Genomic DNA, 20046 nt, shown 5'->3' on the forward strand with positions numbered 1-20046 from the left:
TTGTTGGCACTCCTAGATGTCCCATAAACACTATTGGGTCTTTATTTCGATTAAATCGGGCCATATAAAGCCAAGATATCGTTATATGTAGACTGTGTGATAAACGAAAAAAACAGCGATTTCACAACGTAACGTCATTTTTAAAATTCAAAAAGTAGACGATAAACTTTCACAAAACACTTGAAATACGTTTGTAATGCTACTTTATGTATTAGTAAACGTTAATAAGCGATAAAAAATCATCCGTAGGCGATGTAAATATCATTAGCTGTCGTCTTGGAAAAAATTTCAGGAGAGAGCTCTTCCGGAATGATCTGGGCGGAGACCGGAGGTAAGTCGTGCCCCTCTTTCGGTTAAACCAAGAATCAAAGATGATTCAATTCACAAGACTCTAGACAACATGGGGATGCTGTGGGAGTTGAATGCTCGGTCTTATCTAATTCGGCTCACTGTTAACAATTGCTGGAAGTGGCGCAAGGATATTTATTTCCATTTTCTGTGATCAGGTTTTCCTGCGCTTTCCGATGTAACGCACCTTATGTAATAGCCACAGTCGTGATTTAACCAGTTTTAAAAACGTCCGAGGGTTTCCTATCCACACATTCTAACCATATGAACGTACTATATTCCTGGCATGAGTAGCAGGGCGCTGAAATGTTGCGCGATTTTTAACAAAATGTTCAAAAAAGTAGAGGGTCGACTGAAGAGGTTAAAATCAATAAAGCGTCTACAGATGATTACTCTCCATCACTAAACCACCACTAAACCACCATAGTCAGCCAATTAACCCAGCAGCATTTAACTGCTCATTCTGGTCACTGGGCACTGGGCCATTCATTACCATCAACCATATCTAAACCAGCCTAACACACACATAGACACATCTACACACACACACAATATATATCATTGTATACTGTGCAACACAGCTAGGCTTTTAGTATAACACAAGGAATTAGCTGTGGGCAATCGTTTGTGAAATGAAAACTCTCTTCCCCCTCCATGGTCATGTCTTGGACTGGTCTGAACCACCCAGAAGAGCTGCAGGGTGTGTGTGTCATTTTGTGTGTGTGTGTGTGTGTGTGTGTCCCAGGGTCAGAGTGGGCCGACCCAGCCCATCTGGATCCAATGAGATGCTAATCCACTTGGTGTGTCACTATAGAAACCATTCAGGTCCCGCCCTGACCTGTCCTGCTCTCTGATGGGCCGCATTAACTGCTGTAAGATGGTGGTGAAGTGTTACCTGTAAATGGGATCCTGCATCACCATCATCTTACTCTCATCCCACGTCCACTCCTTCTTCTGTGGAAAGACAGAATAAATTGTTCAGTGAGGAGTGTGCCGCAGACAGTCAGCCAGAGGTTTGTGTGTGTAAGGAGAGTGTGAGAGATGCTAAGATGGAGTGAGAGGAGGTCAGGACCTCTGTGTAGTACGTTCACGCCAGACACTTTAAAATGAGGCTGACCCCGCTGGCTACTGCCATTCACCACTGTGTCTCTGATTGCCACAGTAATGAACTATGACCTAGGGTGGGCTGGATGTTGAGCCCAAGGACTGGAGATATTGATTCAATAGAGCCAATCGATCCACAATCCACACACTGAATAAAGCAATTATTTCGCCCATTCTCTCTTACCTTATTTTGCTCCCTTTCTTCCCATCTTTCTCACTCAGTCTTGCTTTGGCTGCTCTTTTTCACTTGCTCTCTCTTTTTCTCACTTGCACTCTTTCTCTCATATTCCCTAGCTTTGTCTCCCTCTCCATCTTCTCTCTTTGTCTGTCTTTTTCTCGTTCTCTCTCCCGTTCCCTATCCCTCATTCATTCTCATTATCTCTCTTTCTTTCGACACTGGGCTTTGTCCAAGTTTACTGAGAGAATATAAATGTCAACAGGAGAGCGATTGGAATTATTCCTCCTATTGATTTTTCGTTTCACCATTTCCACTCAAACATCTCTCTTTTCATACCTCCTTTCATCTCTCCATTCGGTGAGATGTAAATGAGGCGGTCTCTGGACGCGTTGACATTTCAGTCTTGGCCAGAGAGCAGGCGGAGAGACAAAGCAGACAGAGCCACAGAGTCCCATTCAAAATCACAACACCTTTCATTCTGTGCTGTGTTCAGTTCACTCCAGCTGTTTAGAACAATTCAACCAGAGATTCTGGATCTGGCAGAGGCATCTACTATCTATTAAAGGGGACTGACCAGGGTACAAGGCGCGTGTCTCTTTCTTTTACTGGGGTTATCAAGATAAATTATCATTCACAGTCTTGCGATCACTACGTCTATTCTCCTCTTTCTCCTCTCTCTATTCCCTTTGTCTTCCTCCCCATATTATTTTCTCCTCTCTCTATTCCCTTTGTCTTCCTCCCCATATTATTTTCTATTCCCTTTGTCTTCTCCCCATATTATTCTATTCCCTTTGTCTTCCTCCCCATATTATTTTCTCCTCTCTCTATTCCCTTTGTCTTCCTCCCCATATTATATTCCCTTTGTCTCCTCATTTTATTTTCTCTATTCTATTCCCTTTGTCTTCCTCCCCATATTATTTTCTCCTCTCTCTATTCCCTTTGTCTTCCTCCCCATATTATTTTCTCCTCTCTCTATTCCCTTTGTCTTCCTCCCCATATTATTTTCTCCTTTCTCTATTCCCTTCTTCCAGTGGTGGAATAAGTACTACATTTTCATACTTGAATAAAAGTAAATATACCTTAATAGAAAATTACTCAAATAAAAGTCATCCATTAAAATACTACTTGAGTAAAAGTCTAAAATGATCTGGGTTTAAATGTAATTAAAAACATGCTCCAATTAGTAAGTATTTTGTAAACCTCCCGCTTTGGGCTGGATGTGTCAATATGGAGCACCATTATATATATTTTTTACAGACAGACAGAGGCACACTCCAACACTCAGACGTAATTCATTTACAAACGTAGTATTTGTGTTTATTGAGTCCACCAGATAAGAGACAGTAAGGATGATAACATGTTATTATTATTCATAAGTGCATAAATTGGACCATAATTATGTCCTTCCTAAGCATTCAGAATGTAACAAGTACTTTTTGGTGTTAGGGAAAATGTATCAGAGTAAAGTGAACATATTTTATTTAGGAATGTAGAGGAGTACACATGAAAGTTGTCCAAAATATAATTAGTAAAAAAACATTCAGATACCCCAAAAAACGACTTAAGTAGTACTTTAAAGTATTTTTACTTAAGTACTTTACACAGCTGCCTTCTTCCTCCTTTCTCTGTTCTCTCCATCCATAGGATCCCATAGAGTTCCACATAAAGGGCCTTGGTCTGTGTGGACTCTAAAGGGCCTTGGTCTGTGTGGACTCTAAAGGGCCTTGGTCTGTGTGGACTCTAAAGGGAAATCCCTTCTACACTGGAATCACTCTGATATAAGACTGTCTGGCAGTTGGTGTTCATGTATTGTTTTTTCTCCATACCTCATTCTAGGTCTCATTCTCCCACTCTACTGACTGCATAAATAAAGCTTCATTCACAGATCTGTGTTGGTTGGGATGTGTGGATGAGGCTTTATGAGCGATTGACCAACGGACAGCAGATATAGACAGCTGCATAATAGGCTAACGGATCCTTACGGATATGGAAGCATCCATTGGCATTCAGAGTGTTAAAACGTGGACATGCACGCAAGAATGAACTCACACATGCGCGCAGAAACACACGCATTCGCTGCCCTTCAGAGTGGTCAAATGAAAACGACCACTAAGAACAACTCAATTAAGGCCCGACTGTAATCAGTGTGGAGGGAGGGAGGGAGGGGGGGAGGGAGGGAGGGGGGAAGCTAATGCAGCTAGGGGATATTTATATCCGGCCACATACCTTCTCTCTGTAGCCTCCCTTCGCCCTCCGCACCATTGTTAAAGGTTGTTAAGGCATGTTAAAGGGTCCTATACAGGCTAAATGCATTACAGATTCCTATAGAGCTTAAGTGTAGCCTTCAGCCTTCAGTCAATGCCTTGAGCCATGTCTAGTGCATTAGTACTGTCCTCTCTTTACAAAAACATGAATAGAGAGAGGAGAGAAAGCAGATCTCCATACAGGACTCCAGACAATGGAGGGTTGAGGAAGGAAGAAGACATCTGCTGAATACCAGTGGCCTTTATATACCTTTAGGCTTGTTTGCATACCAGAGGTTATAAGTGTACTTCTAGCTTTAATAGGGACTGATGTTAATACTGTAGTTAAACTGAGAGACAGCTGAGAGGTCACTCAAGGTAAACCCAGTTGAACTACTGTCAAGGTTTATTATAAACCCAAATCACTGTAAAACTGCCATAAAGAAAGCTTTATACAAATGACATGGAGAGCAAAACAGGGGGTATATTTAGCATAGCATAGAACGGATTTGCTCTCATCCTACACTCTACCCTGTCTGGAACGTTATTTAGCAGGGCACAGATTCACTCCTCTCCTCCACTCTAACCTGTCTGGAACGTTATTTAGCAGGGCACAGATTCACTCCTCTCCTCCACTAAGACGTTATTTAGCAGGGCACAGATTCACTCCTCTCCTCCACTCTAACCTGTCTGGAACGTTATTTCAGATTCACTCCCTCCTCCACTCTAACCTGTACTCCTCTCCTCCACTCTAACCTGTCTGGAACGTTATTTATCAGGGCACAGATTCACTCCTCTCCTCCACTCTAACCTGTCTGGAACGTTATTTATCAGGGCACAGATTCACTCCTCTCCTCCACTCTAACCTGTCTGGAACGTTATTTAGCAGGGCACAGATTCACTCCTCTCCTCCACTCTAACCTGTCTGGAACGTTATTTAGCAGGGCACAGATTCACTCCTCTCCTCCACTCTATTCACTCCTCTCCTCCACTCCTGTCTGGAACGTTATTTAGCAGGGCACAGATTCACTCCTCCTCCACTCTAACCTGTCTGGAACGTTATTTATCAGGGCACAGATTCACTCCTCTCCTCCACTCTAACCCTGTCACGTTATTTAGCAGGGCTAACCTGTCTGGAACGTTATTTATCAGGGCACAGATTCACTCCTCTCCTCCACTCTAACCTGTGTCTGGCACAACGTTATTTATCAGGGCACAGATTCACTCCTCTCCTCCACTCTAACCTGTCTGGAACGCAGGGCACAGATTACTCCCTCCTTTACCTGTCTGGAAGGGCACAGATTCACTCCTCTCCTCCACTCTAACCTGTCTGGAACGTTATTTATCAGGGCACAGATTCACTCCTCTCCTCCACTCTAACCTGTCTGGAACGTTATTTAGCAGGGCACAGATCCTCACTCTAACCTGTCTGGAACGTTATTTAGCAGGGCACCACTCCTCTCCTCTAACCTGTCTGGAACGTTATTTAGCAGGGCACAGATTCACTCCCCTCCTCCACTCTAACCTGTCTGGAATGTTATTTATCAGGGCACAGATTCACTCCTCTCCTCCACTCTAACCTGTCTGGAACGTTATTTATCAGGGCACAGATTCACTCCTCTCCTCCACTCTAACCTGTCTGGAACGTTATTTATCAGGGCACAGATTCACTCCTCTCCTCCACTCTAACCTGTCTGGAACGTTATTTATCAGGGCACAGATTCACTCCTCTCCTCCACTCTAACCTGTCTGGAATGTTATTTATCAGGGCACAGATTCACTGAACTCTACCCTGTCTGGAGCAATATTTAGCAGAGCACAGATTCACTCATCACTCCCTCTCACTGCTGGTGACAGTTTATGAATCCCACTCACTCCTCCACTCACAACCCCAGGATATGACACTTCTCAGCAATGGCTGAGTGCGCAGTTTGACTGGGGTTGGTTAGAAACAACACAACAGCCATCCACTCTATGCTTTGCCCCTAAGCTCTGGACAGTTCAAATGGAAAGAAACTGGTTGAGAGATAATAACAGGTTATAAAAGAAAAATAAATACTCACTTTTAACTTTTTTCTGAGTGCCACCTTCACTCCATCCACTGAGACAATGATGTTGACCTTCTTCTTCTTGATGTTCTTCACTTTGAATTCATACTGTGGAAAGAATGATTGATTAACATTAGTAAGTATATATTAAGACATTGAATTTCTATTGAGGAAAGAAAGATTTCTTAATATTAGTTAGCATATAAAGTGAAAATTAAATGAAACATTGCCCCCAAAATAAATGAAAGTATAGCTGCAAGCAGCAATGAAAAGGGGCGCTGGAAGCGTTAAACATCCTCCCTCATGTAAAAGCCCCATGTAACAATTCAAAACACTTCATATTCAAGTTTCATGTTGATAAAGTGTAGAGAAGTGAAGTTATTAGGCTTTAATTGAGGATACAATATTTGATTTGAGATAGTTGTAATTTCCTCTTCAATCTTTCAACATATTGCTTAGCTTCTCTCAAACGTACTAGAGACAGACGTGATAACATACATTTTGAGTTTCAAGTCAATCGGATGTACGGTTCATGACTGTTTGAGGTTGTGGACAGGTGTCTTTTATACTGATAACAAGTTCAAACAGGTGCCATTAATACAGGTAACGAGTGGAGGACAGAGGAGCCTTTTAAAGAAGAGGCTCCTCTGGTCTGTGAGAGCCAGAAATCTTGCTTGTTTGTAGGTGACCAAACACTTATTTTCCACCATAATTTGCAAATAAATTCATTAAAAAATCCTACAATGTGATTTTTTTTTTTTCTCATTTGTCTGTCATAGTTGAAGTGTACCTATGATGAAAATTACAGGCCTCTCTCATCTTTTTAAGTGGGAGAACTTGCACAATTGGTGGCTGACTAAATACTTTTTTGCCCCACTGTATATTGAGCAGAAATATGTGCTAATTGGTTAGGATTGATAGAGGAGTCATTAGTATTTTACATTCATTTGAATTGCATTTATCCAGGGAAAGTGTGTGTGTGTGTGTGTGTGTGTGTGTGTGAATGTGTCTTTCTATTTAGTCAAAATATTTAACTGAAAGGTATTTTCTATGGCTGAGATCTCAAAGGTATTAGCTACTAGGGTAGCCACTTGCAGGCATTAGCTGGCAGGGTAGCTAGAGGTTTTAAGGCTGTGGCTAGCTTCCCTACATCTGTAGAGTCGATTAGCCTTATCCCTGCTGGTGTCTGATAAATCAGGGTTAAGCATAGGAAAGCTTCTGCTCTTCAAAAACATCACACACCATACCTACACAGCCATAGGGATTTACATTTGCACAACTTGACTGGGAATAACAACTCTGCCATAACCAAATATGGGCCTAGCAGCCGCATGAATCAATGTGAACCTGCTGCCTCCATGTCTTTAATATATCGCTTTAATGTTCCTCTGGTCGGACGCCTGCTCTGTGGTTGGTGACTGACTAGGGTGGGTGTGTGTGTGTGGTGTCTGTGTGTCCTCTCCTGTCTGCTCTGTAGCCACCTGCACCTGGTCCAGACAGAAACAGCTAGGTATGTGTGTGTGTGTGTGTGTGTGTGTGTGTCCGAATGCCTGTGGTGTGTGGCCAGACTGGCCACCTGTCTCTTGTGTTGGTCCTGGACTGATGCCCTCATATGCCTGATGCAGACAGGCCACCTGTCTATGGTGTTGGCCCTGGACTGATGCCCTCATACCTGATGCAGACAGGCCACCTGCCTTTTGTGTTGGTCCTGGACTGATGCCTGATGCAGACAGGCCACCTGTCTTTTGTGTTGGTCCTGGACTGATGCCCTGATGCCTGATGCAGACAGGCCACCTGTCTATGGTGTTGGCCCTGGACTGATGCCCGGATGCAGACAGGCCACCTGTCTTTTGTGTTGGTCCTGGACTGATGCCCTGATGCAGACAGGCCACCTGTCTTTTGTGTTGGTCCTGGACTGATGCAGACAGGCCACCTGTCTATGGTGTTGGCCCTGGACTGATGCCCTGATGCCTGATGCAGACAGGCCACCTGTCTTTTGTGTTGGTCCTGGACTGATGCCACGATGCAGACAGGCCACCTGTCTTTTGTGTTGGTCCTGGACTGATGCCCGGATGCAGACAGGCCACCTGTCTTTTGTGTTGGTCCTGGACTGATGCCCTGATGCAGACAGGCCACCTGTCTTTTGTGTTGGTCCTGGACTGATGCAGACAGGCCACCTGTCTATGGTGTTGGCCCTGGACTGATGCCCTGATGCCTGATGCAGACAGGCCACCTGTCTTTTGTGTTGGTCCTGGACTGATGCCCCGATGCAGACAGGCCACCTGTCTTTTGTGTTGGTCCCGGACTGATGCCTGATGCACACTGGCCACCTGTCTATTGTGTTGGCCCTGGACTGATGCCCTGATGCAGACAGGCGACCTATCTTTTGTGTTGGTCCTGGACTGATGCAGACAGGCCACCTGTCTATGGTGTTGGCCCTGGACTGATGCCCTGATGCCTGATGCAGACAGGCCACCCGTCTTTTGCGTTGGTCCCGGACTGATGCCTGATGTAGACAGGCCACCTGTCTCTTGTGTTGGTCCAGGTCTGATGCCCTGATGCAGACAGGCCACCTGTCTTTTGTGTTGGTCCTGGACTGATGCCCTGATGCAGACAGGCCACCTGTCTTTTGTGTTGGTCCCGGACTGATGCCTGATGCAGACAGGCCACCTGCCTTTTGTGTTGGTCCTGGACTGATGCCTGATGCAGACAGGCCACCTGTCTTTTGTGTTGGTCCTGGACTGATGCCCTGATGCCTGATGCAGACAGGCCACCTGTCTATGGTGTTGGCCCTGGACTGATGCCCGGATGCAGACAGGCCACCTGTCTTTTGTGTTGGTCCTGGACTGATGCCCTGATGCAGACAGGCCACCTGTCTTTTGTGTTGGTCCTGGACTGATGCAGACAGGCCACCTGTCTATGGTGTGCCCTGGACTGATGCCCTGATGCCTGATGCAGACAGGCCACCTGTCTTTGTGTTGCCCTGATGCCTGATGCAGACAGGCCACCTGTCTTTTGTGTTGGTCCTGGACTGATGCCCCGATGCAGACAGGCCACCTGTCTTTTGTGTTGGTCCTGGACTGATGCCCTGATGCCTGATGCAGACAGGCCACCTGTCTTTTGTGTTGGTCCTGGACTGATGCCCTGATGCAGACAGGCCACCTGTCTTTTGTGTTGGTCCTGGACTGATGCCCTGATGCAGACAGGCCACCTGTCTTTTGTGTTGGTCCTGGACTGATGCAGACAGGCCACCTGTCTATGGTGTTGGCCCTGGACTGATGCCCTGATGCCTGATGCAGACAGGCCACCTGTCTTTTGTGTTGGTCCTGGACTGATGCCCCGATGCAGACAGGCCACCTGTCTTTTGTGTTGGTCCCGGACTGATGCCTGATGCACACTGGCCACCTGTCTATTGTGTTGGCCCTGGACTGATGCCCTGATGCAGACCAGGCTGACCTGATCTTTTGTGTTGGTCCTGGACTGATGCAGACAGGCCACCTGTCTATGGTGTTGGCCCTGGACTGATGCCCTGATGCCTGATGCAGACAGGCCACCCGTCTTTTGCGTTGGTCCCGGACTGATGCCTGATGTAGACAGGCCACCTGTCTCTTGTGTTGGTCCAGGTCTGATGCCCTGATGCAGACAGGCCACCTGTCTTTTGTGTTGGTCCTGGACTGATGCCCTGATGCAGACAGGCCACCTGTCTTTTGTGTTGGTCCCGGACTGATGCCTGATGCAGACAGACCACCTGTCTTTTGTGTTGGTCCCGGACTGATGCCTGATGTAGACAGGCCACCTGTCTTTTGTGTTGGTCCCGGACTGATGCCTGATGCAGACAGGCCACCTGTCTTTTGTGTTGGTCCTGGACTGATGCCCTGATGCAGACAGGCCACCTGTCTTTTGTGTTGGTCCCGGACTGATGCCTGATGTAGACAGGCCACCTGTCTTTTGTGTTGGTCCTGGACTGATGCCTGATGCAGACAGGCCACCTGTCTTTTGTGTTGGTCCTGGACTGATGCCTGATGCAGACAGGCCACCTGTCTTTTGTGTTGGTCCTGGACTGATGCCCTGATGCAGACAGGCCACCTGTCTTTTGTGTTGGTCCCGGACTGATGCCTGATGCAGACAGACCACCTGTCTTTTGTGTTGGTCCCGGACTGATGCCTGATGTAGACAGGCCACCTGTCTTTTGTGTTGGTCCTGGACTGATGCCCTGATGCAGACAGGCCACCTGTCTTTTGTGTTGGTCCCGGACTGATGCCTGATGCAGACAGGCCACCTGTCTTTTGTGTTGGTCCCGGACTGATGCCTGATGTAGACAGGCCACCTGTCTTTTGTGTTGGTCCTGGACTGATGCCTGATGCAGACAGGCCACCTGTCTTTTGTGTTGGTCCTGGACTGATGCCTGATGCAGACAGGCCACCTGTCTTTTGTGTTGGTCCTGGACTGATGCCCCGATGCAGACAGGCCACCTGTCTTTTGTGTTGGTCCCGGACTGATGCCTGATGCACACTGGCCACCTGTCTATTGTGTTAGCCCTGGACTGATGCCCTGATGCCTGATGCAGACAGGCCACCTGTCTATGGTGTTGGCCCTGGACTGATGCCCTGATGCAGACAGGCCACCTGTCTTTTGTGTTGGTCCTGGACTGATGCCCTGATGCAGACAGGCCACCTGTCTTTTGTGTTGGTCCCGGACTGATGCCTGATGCAGACAGGCCACCTGTCTTTTGTGTTGGTCCCGGACTGATGCCTGATGCAGACAGGCCACCTGTCTTTTGTGTTGGTCCTGGACTGATGCCTGATGCAGACAGGCCACCTGTCTTTTGTGTTGGTCCTGGACTGATGCCTGATGCAGACAGGCCACCTGTCTTTTGTGTTGGTCCTGGACTGATGCCCTGATGCAGACAGGCCACCTGTCTTTTGTGTTGGTCCCGGACTGATGCCTGATGCAGACAGGCAACCTGTCTTTTGTGTTGGTCCCGGACTGATGCCTGATGTAGACAGGCCACCTGTCTTTTGTGTTGGTCCCGGACTGATGCCTGATGCAGACAGGCCACCTGTCTTTTGTGTTGGTCCCGGACTGATGCCTGATGCAGACAGGCCACCTGTCTTTTGTGTTGGCCCTGGACTGATGCCCTGATGCAGACAGGCCACCTGTCTTTTGTGTTGGTCCCGGACTGATGCCTGATGCAGACAGGCCACTTGTCTTTTGTGTTGGTCCTGGACTGATGCCTGATGCAGACAGGCCACCTGTCTTTTGTGTTGGTCCTGGACTGATGCCTGATGCAGACAGGCCACGGGTACCATGGGCATTTTACGTTCAGCGTAGAAAACCCCAAATCTCAGTCTCTAAGCACATTCAAGTATTCAGTACAATCCACACCAACTGATCCATACTGGCAAGGTTTTAAAATTCCATTAAAAGTTTATCTGTGTTTGGGTGAGGTGTCTGCCCAGGCTGGTCACTAGAAATAGACAGCAATTTCGGATGTTTGAAAAGGTCCTGAGAACGTCGATATACTGAATGCTTGTCTCGGCTCTCAAAAAAAAAAGCGAACCGATTGTCCAGCACTGGGTGTGAACTCATTAGGCTTGGAGCTGGTGTGTGCTGCTTAGAACACTACAGTTCACAATGCTCCAGCAAGCTGTGAGAACACTATGAATACTGAAGATACCTAGTGCATTACTTTGTTTTAAGCCTTCCCCAAACCATAGCCGTAACCTTAACCTCTCAGAATGAGTGCCTAAACTATTAACATTTGAGTTGTTTATGTTTTAACCTTGTAACCATGCGAAATTAACCCTGTAACCACACAAAATGAAATCTTCAAAAATAATCATCCTTAATACGTCGAATTTCGAAGGGAAACAATGAGATCATGTTGGTCTACCTGGCCTGTTCAGTGCAGGGCAATTCCCTGGTAACATAATTACATATTTTATTTAATTCAGCAGTCAGGATTTTGAGCATTCTCTGGAGGAGAGTATTCATTCCAGGAGAGTATTACCAGTATCTTTGATATTAGACAGGCTGCTATGAGGCCTGCCAGGAATCTCATCCCTTGCTAACCCTGTGGAGGAATAATCTGCTGACCACTACCTGTTACCAGGTCAGTGGATAACACAGACAGCTGGGATAGATAGACAGACAGGCAGAGAGACAGACAGGCAGGCAGGAAGGCAGACAGACAGCTAAACTGGGACAGACAGGGACAGACAGACAGACAGACAGACAGACAGACAGAGGAACAAAGACAGATAGACAGTACAGTACTGTGACTGTCTATGCGACATGTGTGTGTGTGCATACCGTACGTGTTCGTTGTGAGTGACCTCTTTACAGATTACAGCGTCCATCTAATGCCTCTCAATGAACGGCTGGCACATACAGTATATGCATCTATGTGGCGTAATGTGACAATATTTAAATAGGCCTGTCTATCCCTCATGATCCTGCTCCATCTCACAGTAAATCACATCAACTAGTCTGGTCTGGCAGGCTCGTAAAGAGGTGCCACAGCACATTCACTTTCAATTTCCAATCTACATCTTATTCTGATGATAGGATGTTCAACAACACATGAAACAACCAAATAAACGGACCTAATTACGACAGTCAACACCACAATGGCTCCCTGCTAAAAAAGGCACAGGCCATCATTTTTTTGTGCTGCCATTTTGAAAATTAGATCTTGTAAAGAAGACAGGGCTTAGAAAACGAATCCTTACATAACAAGAAAGACTTGTCATGTAAAGACTGTATTGTGTGTGTCTCAGCATGTGATCTATTTAACATTTAGCCTCCATATTGCCAGATAAGCAGGTCATTATTTCCTGAAGGTCGGCCACGAGCCGTTTGCTCTGTAATCCATCATAGCAATAACAATACCATCAGACAAACATAATGGCATCTTCAATCTCAAAGGCTATTTTCACACACATACAAATAGCCCTTAATCTGATCCACCAATGAGACCGGGCCATCCATCGATGACTGTCATAATAATAAACCTTTTCAGCGAGTTTGGATGCAGCATTTTGGTCTCGCGCGTACGTACGTACGTACACACGCAGGCACACACATCATCAGACAGTAAACCACTGCAAAATGTCTTCCAGAAGCACTCAGCCAGCTAGATGTCTAGTTGTGTTGATACTAAAACATAAAAAACGGTTTGGTACTAGAATTTTTGTTACTTTTGTACTTCTGTCAAATGTGTCTCACGGATCAAGTATGTCTATCAGTGCAGCCGATGTTCCCCTTTTTTAGCCTGCATCATGTTAGCTCACCACTCATGCTGCACAGAAGTGAACACACTTTAATGGTCACTTTATCCCTACCAATATGAACATATCTACCTCAATTACCTCATACCCCTACCTCATACCCCTGCACATTGACTTTGTACTGGTATCCTGTGCATATATCCAGCTTTGTGGGCTAACTTCTGCTTGCTAGCTCACAGCTGAAGCTAACATCAATTCACTACCCAAGTACTTTGTGATAATATGCTAACCATAATGCAAAATATATTGATTTCAAGGCTGATTGCCACCAAAACAAAGTACTTGGCTATTAATTCACATAATCAATCTCTCTCATGTCTCTTCCAAAGATGATCTATTGCCTCAGCGAACTGACTGTGTGTGAATGGGGTTCCGCCCCCCTTCCTCGTTAATGACGTCATAAATTAAGCTACTTCTATGCAAATGTTGTTGATCAGTAGAATAAAATATTCCCCAAATGGAAGGAAAACAGATTGTTTGTAATCTGTAGCCCCATGAAATCAGCCAAAACAAGCTCAATAACTCAATGCAGGTACACACTCCTATTGAATATTCATTCACCTGTATTTTGAAAAGGCTACATTTTGATTTACCCAGCTTATCAGTAGAGATGTATCATTCAAATAAATGATTAGCATTATGGTGTTATGTAGTTAGATTGGTAAAAACAAAGTCAAATTGATTCTATAACTTATTAAAATGTTGACGTAAAAAATGTCAAATGCAATGATAGTGAACTAAAAAGATGAAGACTGAAGAGAGCAGTAAGTAGCTGAGATAATCTGTCTGGATCCAGTGTCATTCATTTTGGTATCGAGTATCACGATGGTATCGAGTAGGAGATAACCCATTTTGGCCTTTACTACTGAAACACATAGGAACACATCATAAGAAACAAGGAATATGTCATAAGAAACAAGGTTTTGAAGTGTCTGTACTAAATCTAGGAGGAATAAAAAAACGAATTGTTTCACACTTATTTAACCCCTTTTTTTGCAGTAGGCACAAAACCACCTTTATTTCTTACTTCCATTAGCTTTTTTAAAACTGGTACCAGTTACCTTCAGACGGGTCCTGTGACACTTGTGTGTGTGAGTCATAGGGCAAAAAAAGAGAACACCATCGTGTTCGTGAGAATCTCCCTTTTCCACAGTGGAGTCCCATTAGTTGGATGCTACCAAACAGAAGGTGGCACATCGACGGTACCGACTTCAGACGAGTCTCCTGACACTGTGGGGGTTGTAGAGCAAAACGGAGAACCCCATCGTGTTCATGAGTCTCCCCTTCCCATGGGGTCATAACAGTTTGTAGGTCAAACCGTTCGGACGCTACAGACGTTTTCATAAGACAACCGATTTTGGGATCTGACAAACACCGCTTTCTAGCTCTGCCAACTTTCACCACAGATCCGGAAGTGCGACACTGGTGGATGTGGTGGATTGAGACGCATCCAATGCAAAAGAACAAACATCTCTAGCTTGAACTGACATTTTGATGGGGATTTATTGGTTATTTAACTTAGATTGACATACCGGTGAGTGAGTTGACTTTATGGGGTTAAACACAACCTAGTGCCCACATTACAGGAGGCCTTTGTAGCCCCTAGCCCTCATGCACTTGTGGAGATCTGAGTAGATTAGATAAGTAATGAGGTAATAGCTTCATCTTACCCTCCAGCCATGTTCCTATCATTCAAGATCTCCACAAGTGGCTCGGGGCTAGGAGTGTTATAAGACAAGTCACGGGGGACCATTAGATCCCAAATCACTTTAATTGATATTGCTATAATCAGGTTTGCGTTTTGTCGATTGAAGTGATCGGCCATAGGCCATCAATTAAAACTTAGAGATGCCCTGTGTCAATGGCTAGCGGAGCCATGAGAGGACAGCGAGGGGTTTCCATAGCGACTCGTTAGAATATCAAGATTTCTTCCAGAAGCCTTCATCTAGAGAGAGCCATTACCATGTCATCATTAGACCCCTCTCTCTGTTATTCTCTCTCTCTCTCAGTTATTTTTCATGTTCTTACTTGCCCTCTGCCTTTCTATCAAGCTTTCTCTCTCATATCTCACTAAGGACCTATAACATTGGCCAATGGAGAGAGAGAGAAATAGAGCGAGAAAGAGAGGGACAGAGTGATATCTCTCTCATCCCACTAGAAACATGTCATATTCACTCTGCTAGAACAGCACACATTCACCACGCCTCCCCCAATGAAAAATAAAATCTATGGGAATATAGAATACAAACCCACTGGCCTGTGGCTGATTCAATACCCAGTAAGCAGTTCTCATTCAGCGATGTCACAGTTGTACAACCACAACAAAGCAATGTGTGAATTAAAGCTAGGAGCAGTCAGAGAGTGTGAGAGAGTACAGTCTGTAACAGTGCATCACCAGAGGTGGAGGCAGAAGATATTGAATGCTATCTATCTGTAAAAGGCCTCCATCTTCTCATCTAGTCTTTGAAAAAGACAGTGGTTTCATCTAGATGTGAAACAATCGGGAGTCTTTGGGTTGCTACAGTAGCAGCCAGTAGAAAGGAGATATCTCATTCCCCTCATCCTATTAGGAGCATTAGAAAGCTATCCCACAGCAGTAATCACACCACAGATACTGTAGCTGTCTGTATGTTATAACACAGATACTGTAGCTGTCTGTTACTTCACAGATACCGTAGCTGTCTGTCTGTTACACCGCAGATACCATAGCTGTCTGTCTGTTACACCACAGATACCATAGCTGTCTGTCTGTTACACCGCAGATACTGTAGCTGTCTGTCTGTAACACCGTAGACACTGTAGCTGTCTGTCTATTAGACCGTAGACACTGTAGCTGTCTGTCTGTTACACCGCAGATCCCGTAGCTGTCTTTCTGTTACACCGCAGATAATGTAGCTGTCTGTAACACCGTAGACACAGTAGCTGTCTGTCTGTTAGACCGTAGACACTGTAGCTGTCTGTCTGTTAGACCGTAGACACTGTAGCTGTCTGTCTGTTACACCGCAGATCCCGTAGCTGTCTTTCTGTTACACCGCAGATACTGTAGCTGTCTTTCTGTTACACCGCAGATACTGTAGCTGTCTGTCTGTTACACCGCAGATACTGTAGCTGTCTGTCTGTTACACCGCAGATACCGTAGATGTCTGTCTGTTACACCGCAGATACCATAGCTGTCTGTCTGTTACACCACAGATACCGCAGCTGTCTGTCTGTTACATCACAGATACCGTAGCTATCTGTCTGTTACACCACAGATACCATAGCAGTCTGTCTGTGGAATACAGTGCCAAACTATATTCCAGCTGTACATCACAGGGAAGAGAGGAATGTACTGACAGGTAGAGCAGAATAACAACACAAGACAAACCCAATTTGGTAGCCATTTTGCAATAGAGTATTTCCAGGGCCAATCTATGAGCAATAATGACAGTGAAGGAGTTCTGGGATTTACAGTTAAAGTCAGAAGCTTACATACACCTTAGTCAAATACATTTAAACTCAGTTTTTCGCAATTCCTGACATTAAATCCAAGTAAAAATTCCCTGTCTTAGGTCAGTTAGGATCACCACGTCATTTTAAGAATCTGAAATAATAATAGTAGAGAGAATGATTTATTTCAGCTTTAATTTCTTGCATCACATTCCCAGTGGGTCAGAAGTTAACATACACTCAAAAAATATTTGGTAGCATTAACTTTAAATTGTTTAACTTGGGTCAAACGTTTCAGGTAGCCTTCCACAAGCTTCGCCCAAAAAGTTGGGTGAATTTTGTCCCATTCCTCCTGTCAGAGCTGGTGTAACTGAGTCAGGTTTGTAGGCCTCCTTGCTCGCACACGCTTTTTCAGTTCTGCCCACACATTTTCTATGGGATTAAGGTCAGGGCTTTGTGATGGCCACTCCAATACCTTGACTTTGTTGTCCTTAAGCTATTCTGCCACAACTTCGGAAGTATGCTTGGGGTCATTGCCCATTTGGAAGACCCATTTGCGACCAAGCTTTAACTTCCTGACTAATGTCTTGAGATGTTGCTTCAATATATCCACATAATTTTCCTCCCTCATGATGCCATCGATTGTGTAAAGTGCACCAGTCCCTCCTACAGCAAAGCACCCCCACAACATGATGCTGCCACCCCCGTAGTTCACAGTTGGGATGGTGTTCTTCGGCTTGCAAGCCTCCCCCTTTTTCCTCCAAACATAACGATGGGCATTATTGTCAAACAGTTCTATTTTTGTTTCATCAGACCAGAGGACATTTCTCCAAAAAGTTCAATCTTTGTCCCCATGTGCAGTTGCAAACAGTAGTCTGGCTTTTTTATGGCAGTTTTGGAGCAGTTGCTTCTTTCTTGCTGAGCGGCCTTTCAGGTTATGTCAATATAGGACTCGTTTTACTGTGGATATAGACACTTTTGTACCTGTTTCCTCTAGCATCTTCACAAGATCCTGTGCTGTTGTTCTGGGATTGATTTGCACTTTTCGCACCAAAATACGTTAATCTCTAAGAGACAGAACGCATCGCCTTCCTGAGGGGTATGACGGCTGTGTGGTTCCATGGTGTTTATACTATTGTTTGTACAGATGAACGTGGTACCTTCAGGCGTTTGGAAATTGCTCCCAAGGATGAAGCAGACTTGTTGTAACGGTTCTCTTGTGGTGAAAGAGAGTCGGACCAAAATGCAGCGTGATGATGATTCATGATATTTTAATTAAGGGAAAAACTATACATGAAGAAACTACAAAATAATGAAATAATGAAAACCAAAACAGCCCTATCTGGTGCAAACACAAAGACAGGAACAATCGCCCACAAAACACTCAAAGAATATGGCTGCCTAAATATGGTTCCCAATCAGAGACAACGATACACACCTGCCTCTGATTGAGAACCACTCCAGACAGCCATAGACTTTGCTAGATAACCCCACTAAGCCACACACCCAACACCCCACAAAACCCAAAGACAAAACACACCACAATAAACCCATGTCACACCCTGGCCTGACCAAATAAATGAAGACAAACACAATATATTACAACCAGGGCGTGACACTTGTGGAGGTCAACATTTTTTTCTGAGGTCTTGAATGATTTCTTTTGATTTTCCCGTGATGTCAAGCAACGAGGCACAGAGTTTGAAGGTAGGCCTTGAAATACATCCACAGGTACACCTACAATTGACTCAAATTATGTCAATAAGCCTATCAGAAGCTTCTAAAGCCATGACATAACCTTCTGGAATTTTCCAAGCTGTTTAAAGGCACAGTCAACTTAGTGTATGTAAACTTCTGACCCACTGGAATTGTGATACAGTGATAAGTGAAATAATCTGTCTGTATACAATTGTTGGAGAAATTGCTTGTGTCATGCACAAAGTAGATGTCCTAACCGACTTGCCAAAACAATAGTTTGTTAACAAGACATTTGTGGAGTGGTTGAAAAAATTAGTTTTAATGACTCCAACCTAAGTGTATGTAAACTTCCGACTTCAACTGTAGTTGAAAGAGACTCTCTCCTTCTCTCGCTTGCCCTGTCTCTCTCTCTCTCGCAATATCTATTTCGCTCTCTCCCTCTTTCTCTCACAGATGGAGCAGTTTACAGAATATGTTCTAAACGTGGGAGACCTTATTTATTTAATGTCTCACTTCTGGCGGGCGGGGGGGGGGGGTAGTCCTCTCATCCTACAGCTAATGAAGGCCTTTGAACCCCATATCTACTGCTTTATTACCCAGCCTAATGACAGGGCTAGTCAGCAGAACACAGAAATGCAGAAACAGAGAATATGTCAGACGAGGGAGTTTTGGTAGCCAAGTGAGTCAGAGGCTCATCAACTTATGAGTCTATGAGTGTGTCTAAAATGAATGCTTGGAGTGGACAATTTGGTTATAAAAAATGCAAAAAGCATCAGTCATCACATCAGTCTGAGGGAAAACTAGAGGGGTCATGATCTGATTTAGAGCGATCAAAATCAGAACATTTTTGTGAGTTATATTTTTGTCAGTTAGAACAAAAAACTGATGAATCATTGAATGAAACTCTTTGCTGTTACAAAGATACTTTACACATGCAATTCTCTCTTATTCCTCAACTTATCTGATCATCACACAGATTCAATCCCTTGACTCAATAATGAACACATCACGCACACGCACACACACACACACACACACAACCAATTACACAGTGAAAACTCTCCAGTGTTGACAAGGTGAGATAGCTTCAGTGGAATGTAATTACAGTGAACAGAGGAGTAGAGGTCTATTATGATACGATAACCACACAGTCATATACATGCAAGAGTCTTATTAGTTCACGCTCCTTTAAATAACAATAACTGCATGAAGAAACGTTCATTCTAAAGGGGCTTGAGACTCCCAGCTGAAAGGCTTTGGTTAAAAGACCCCATTCTAAGTACAGTATCATCTATTCTACATTCATTTGTGTGTGTTTGTGCGCGTGTGGCTGTGGAACAGGAAAAGTCTCTGAGCCATAGGAGTCAATGTGAAGTGGGGAAACAGTTGAAGAGTGTCTGCTCGGCTCCTGTTCTGGGTTTCGTTGTTATAACTCTCTCACACAGACACATCGGAGACAGTTACCAGGAGACAGTTACCGGGGACTGGCTCTGCAATATAAAAGTGGAAAAGGCAAAGGGGGGGGGGAGCAGTTCTATTTGCCTGGAAAAGCACAACACCTCTTTTAATCAAGAAATATGACACTGAGATCTCGCCTGCTCCATCTCCCAAATAACATTTAATCTGCCCAGGGAGGGAGAGAGGTGGGGGTAGAGAGAGGGATGTAGAGGGTGAAGATAGAGGGGGTTAGAGAGAAGAGAGAGAGAGAG

At 44.8% G+C, this 20046-nt stretch overlaps 1 protein-coding gene across 1 annotated transcript in view; it reads right to left on the reverse strand.

The window, feature by feature from the left end:
* Window positions 1–20046, reverse strand: part of LOC115108554 (carboxyl-terminal PDZ ligand of neuronal nitric oxide synthase protein-like) — a 177951-nt gene that overhangs the window by 98078 nt on the left and 59827 nt on the right. Inside the window, exons 3-4 of the mRNA XM_029633047.2 lie at window positions 5937–6029; window positions 1244–1302 (exon numbers count right to left, since the gene is read on the reverse strand). Coding sequence (XP_029488907.1) covers window positions 1244–1302; window positions 5937–6029 — 152 coding nt within the window. The remainder of the gene's footprint in view (window positions 1–1243; window positions 1303–5936; window positions 6030–20046) is intronic.

Source organism: Oncorhynchus nerka, linkage group LG24 (genome assembly GCF_034236695.1).
Source record: "Oncorhynchus nerka isolate Pitt River linkage group LG24, Oner_Uvic_2.0, whole genome shotgun sequence".
NCBI lineage: Eukaryota > Metazoa > Chordata > Actinopteri > Salmoniformes > Salmonidae > Oncorhynchus > Oncorhynchus nerka.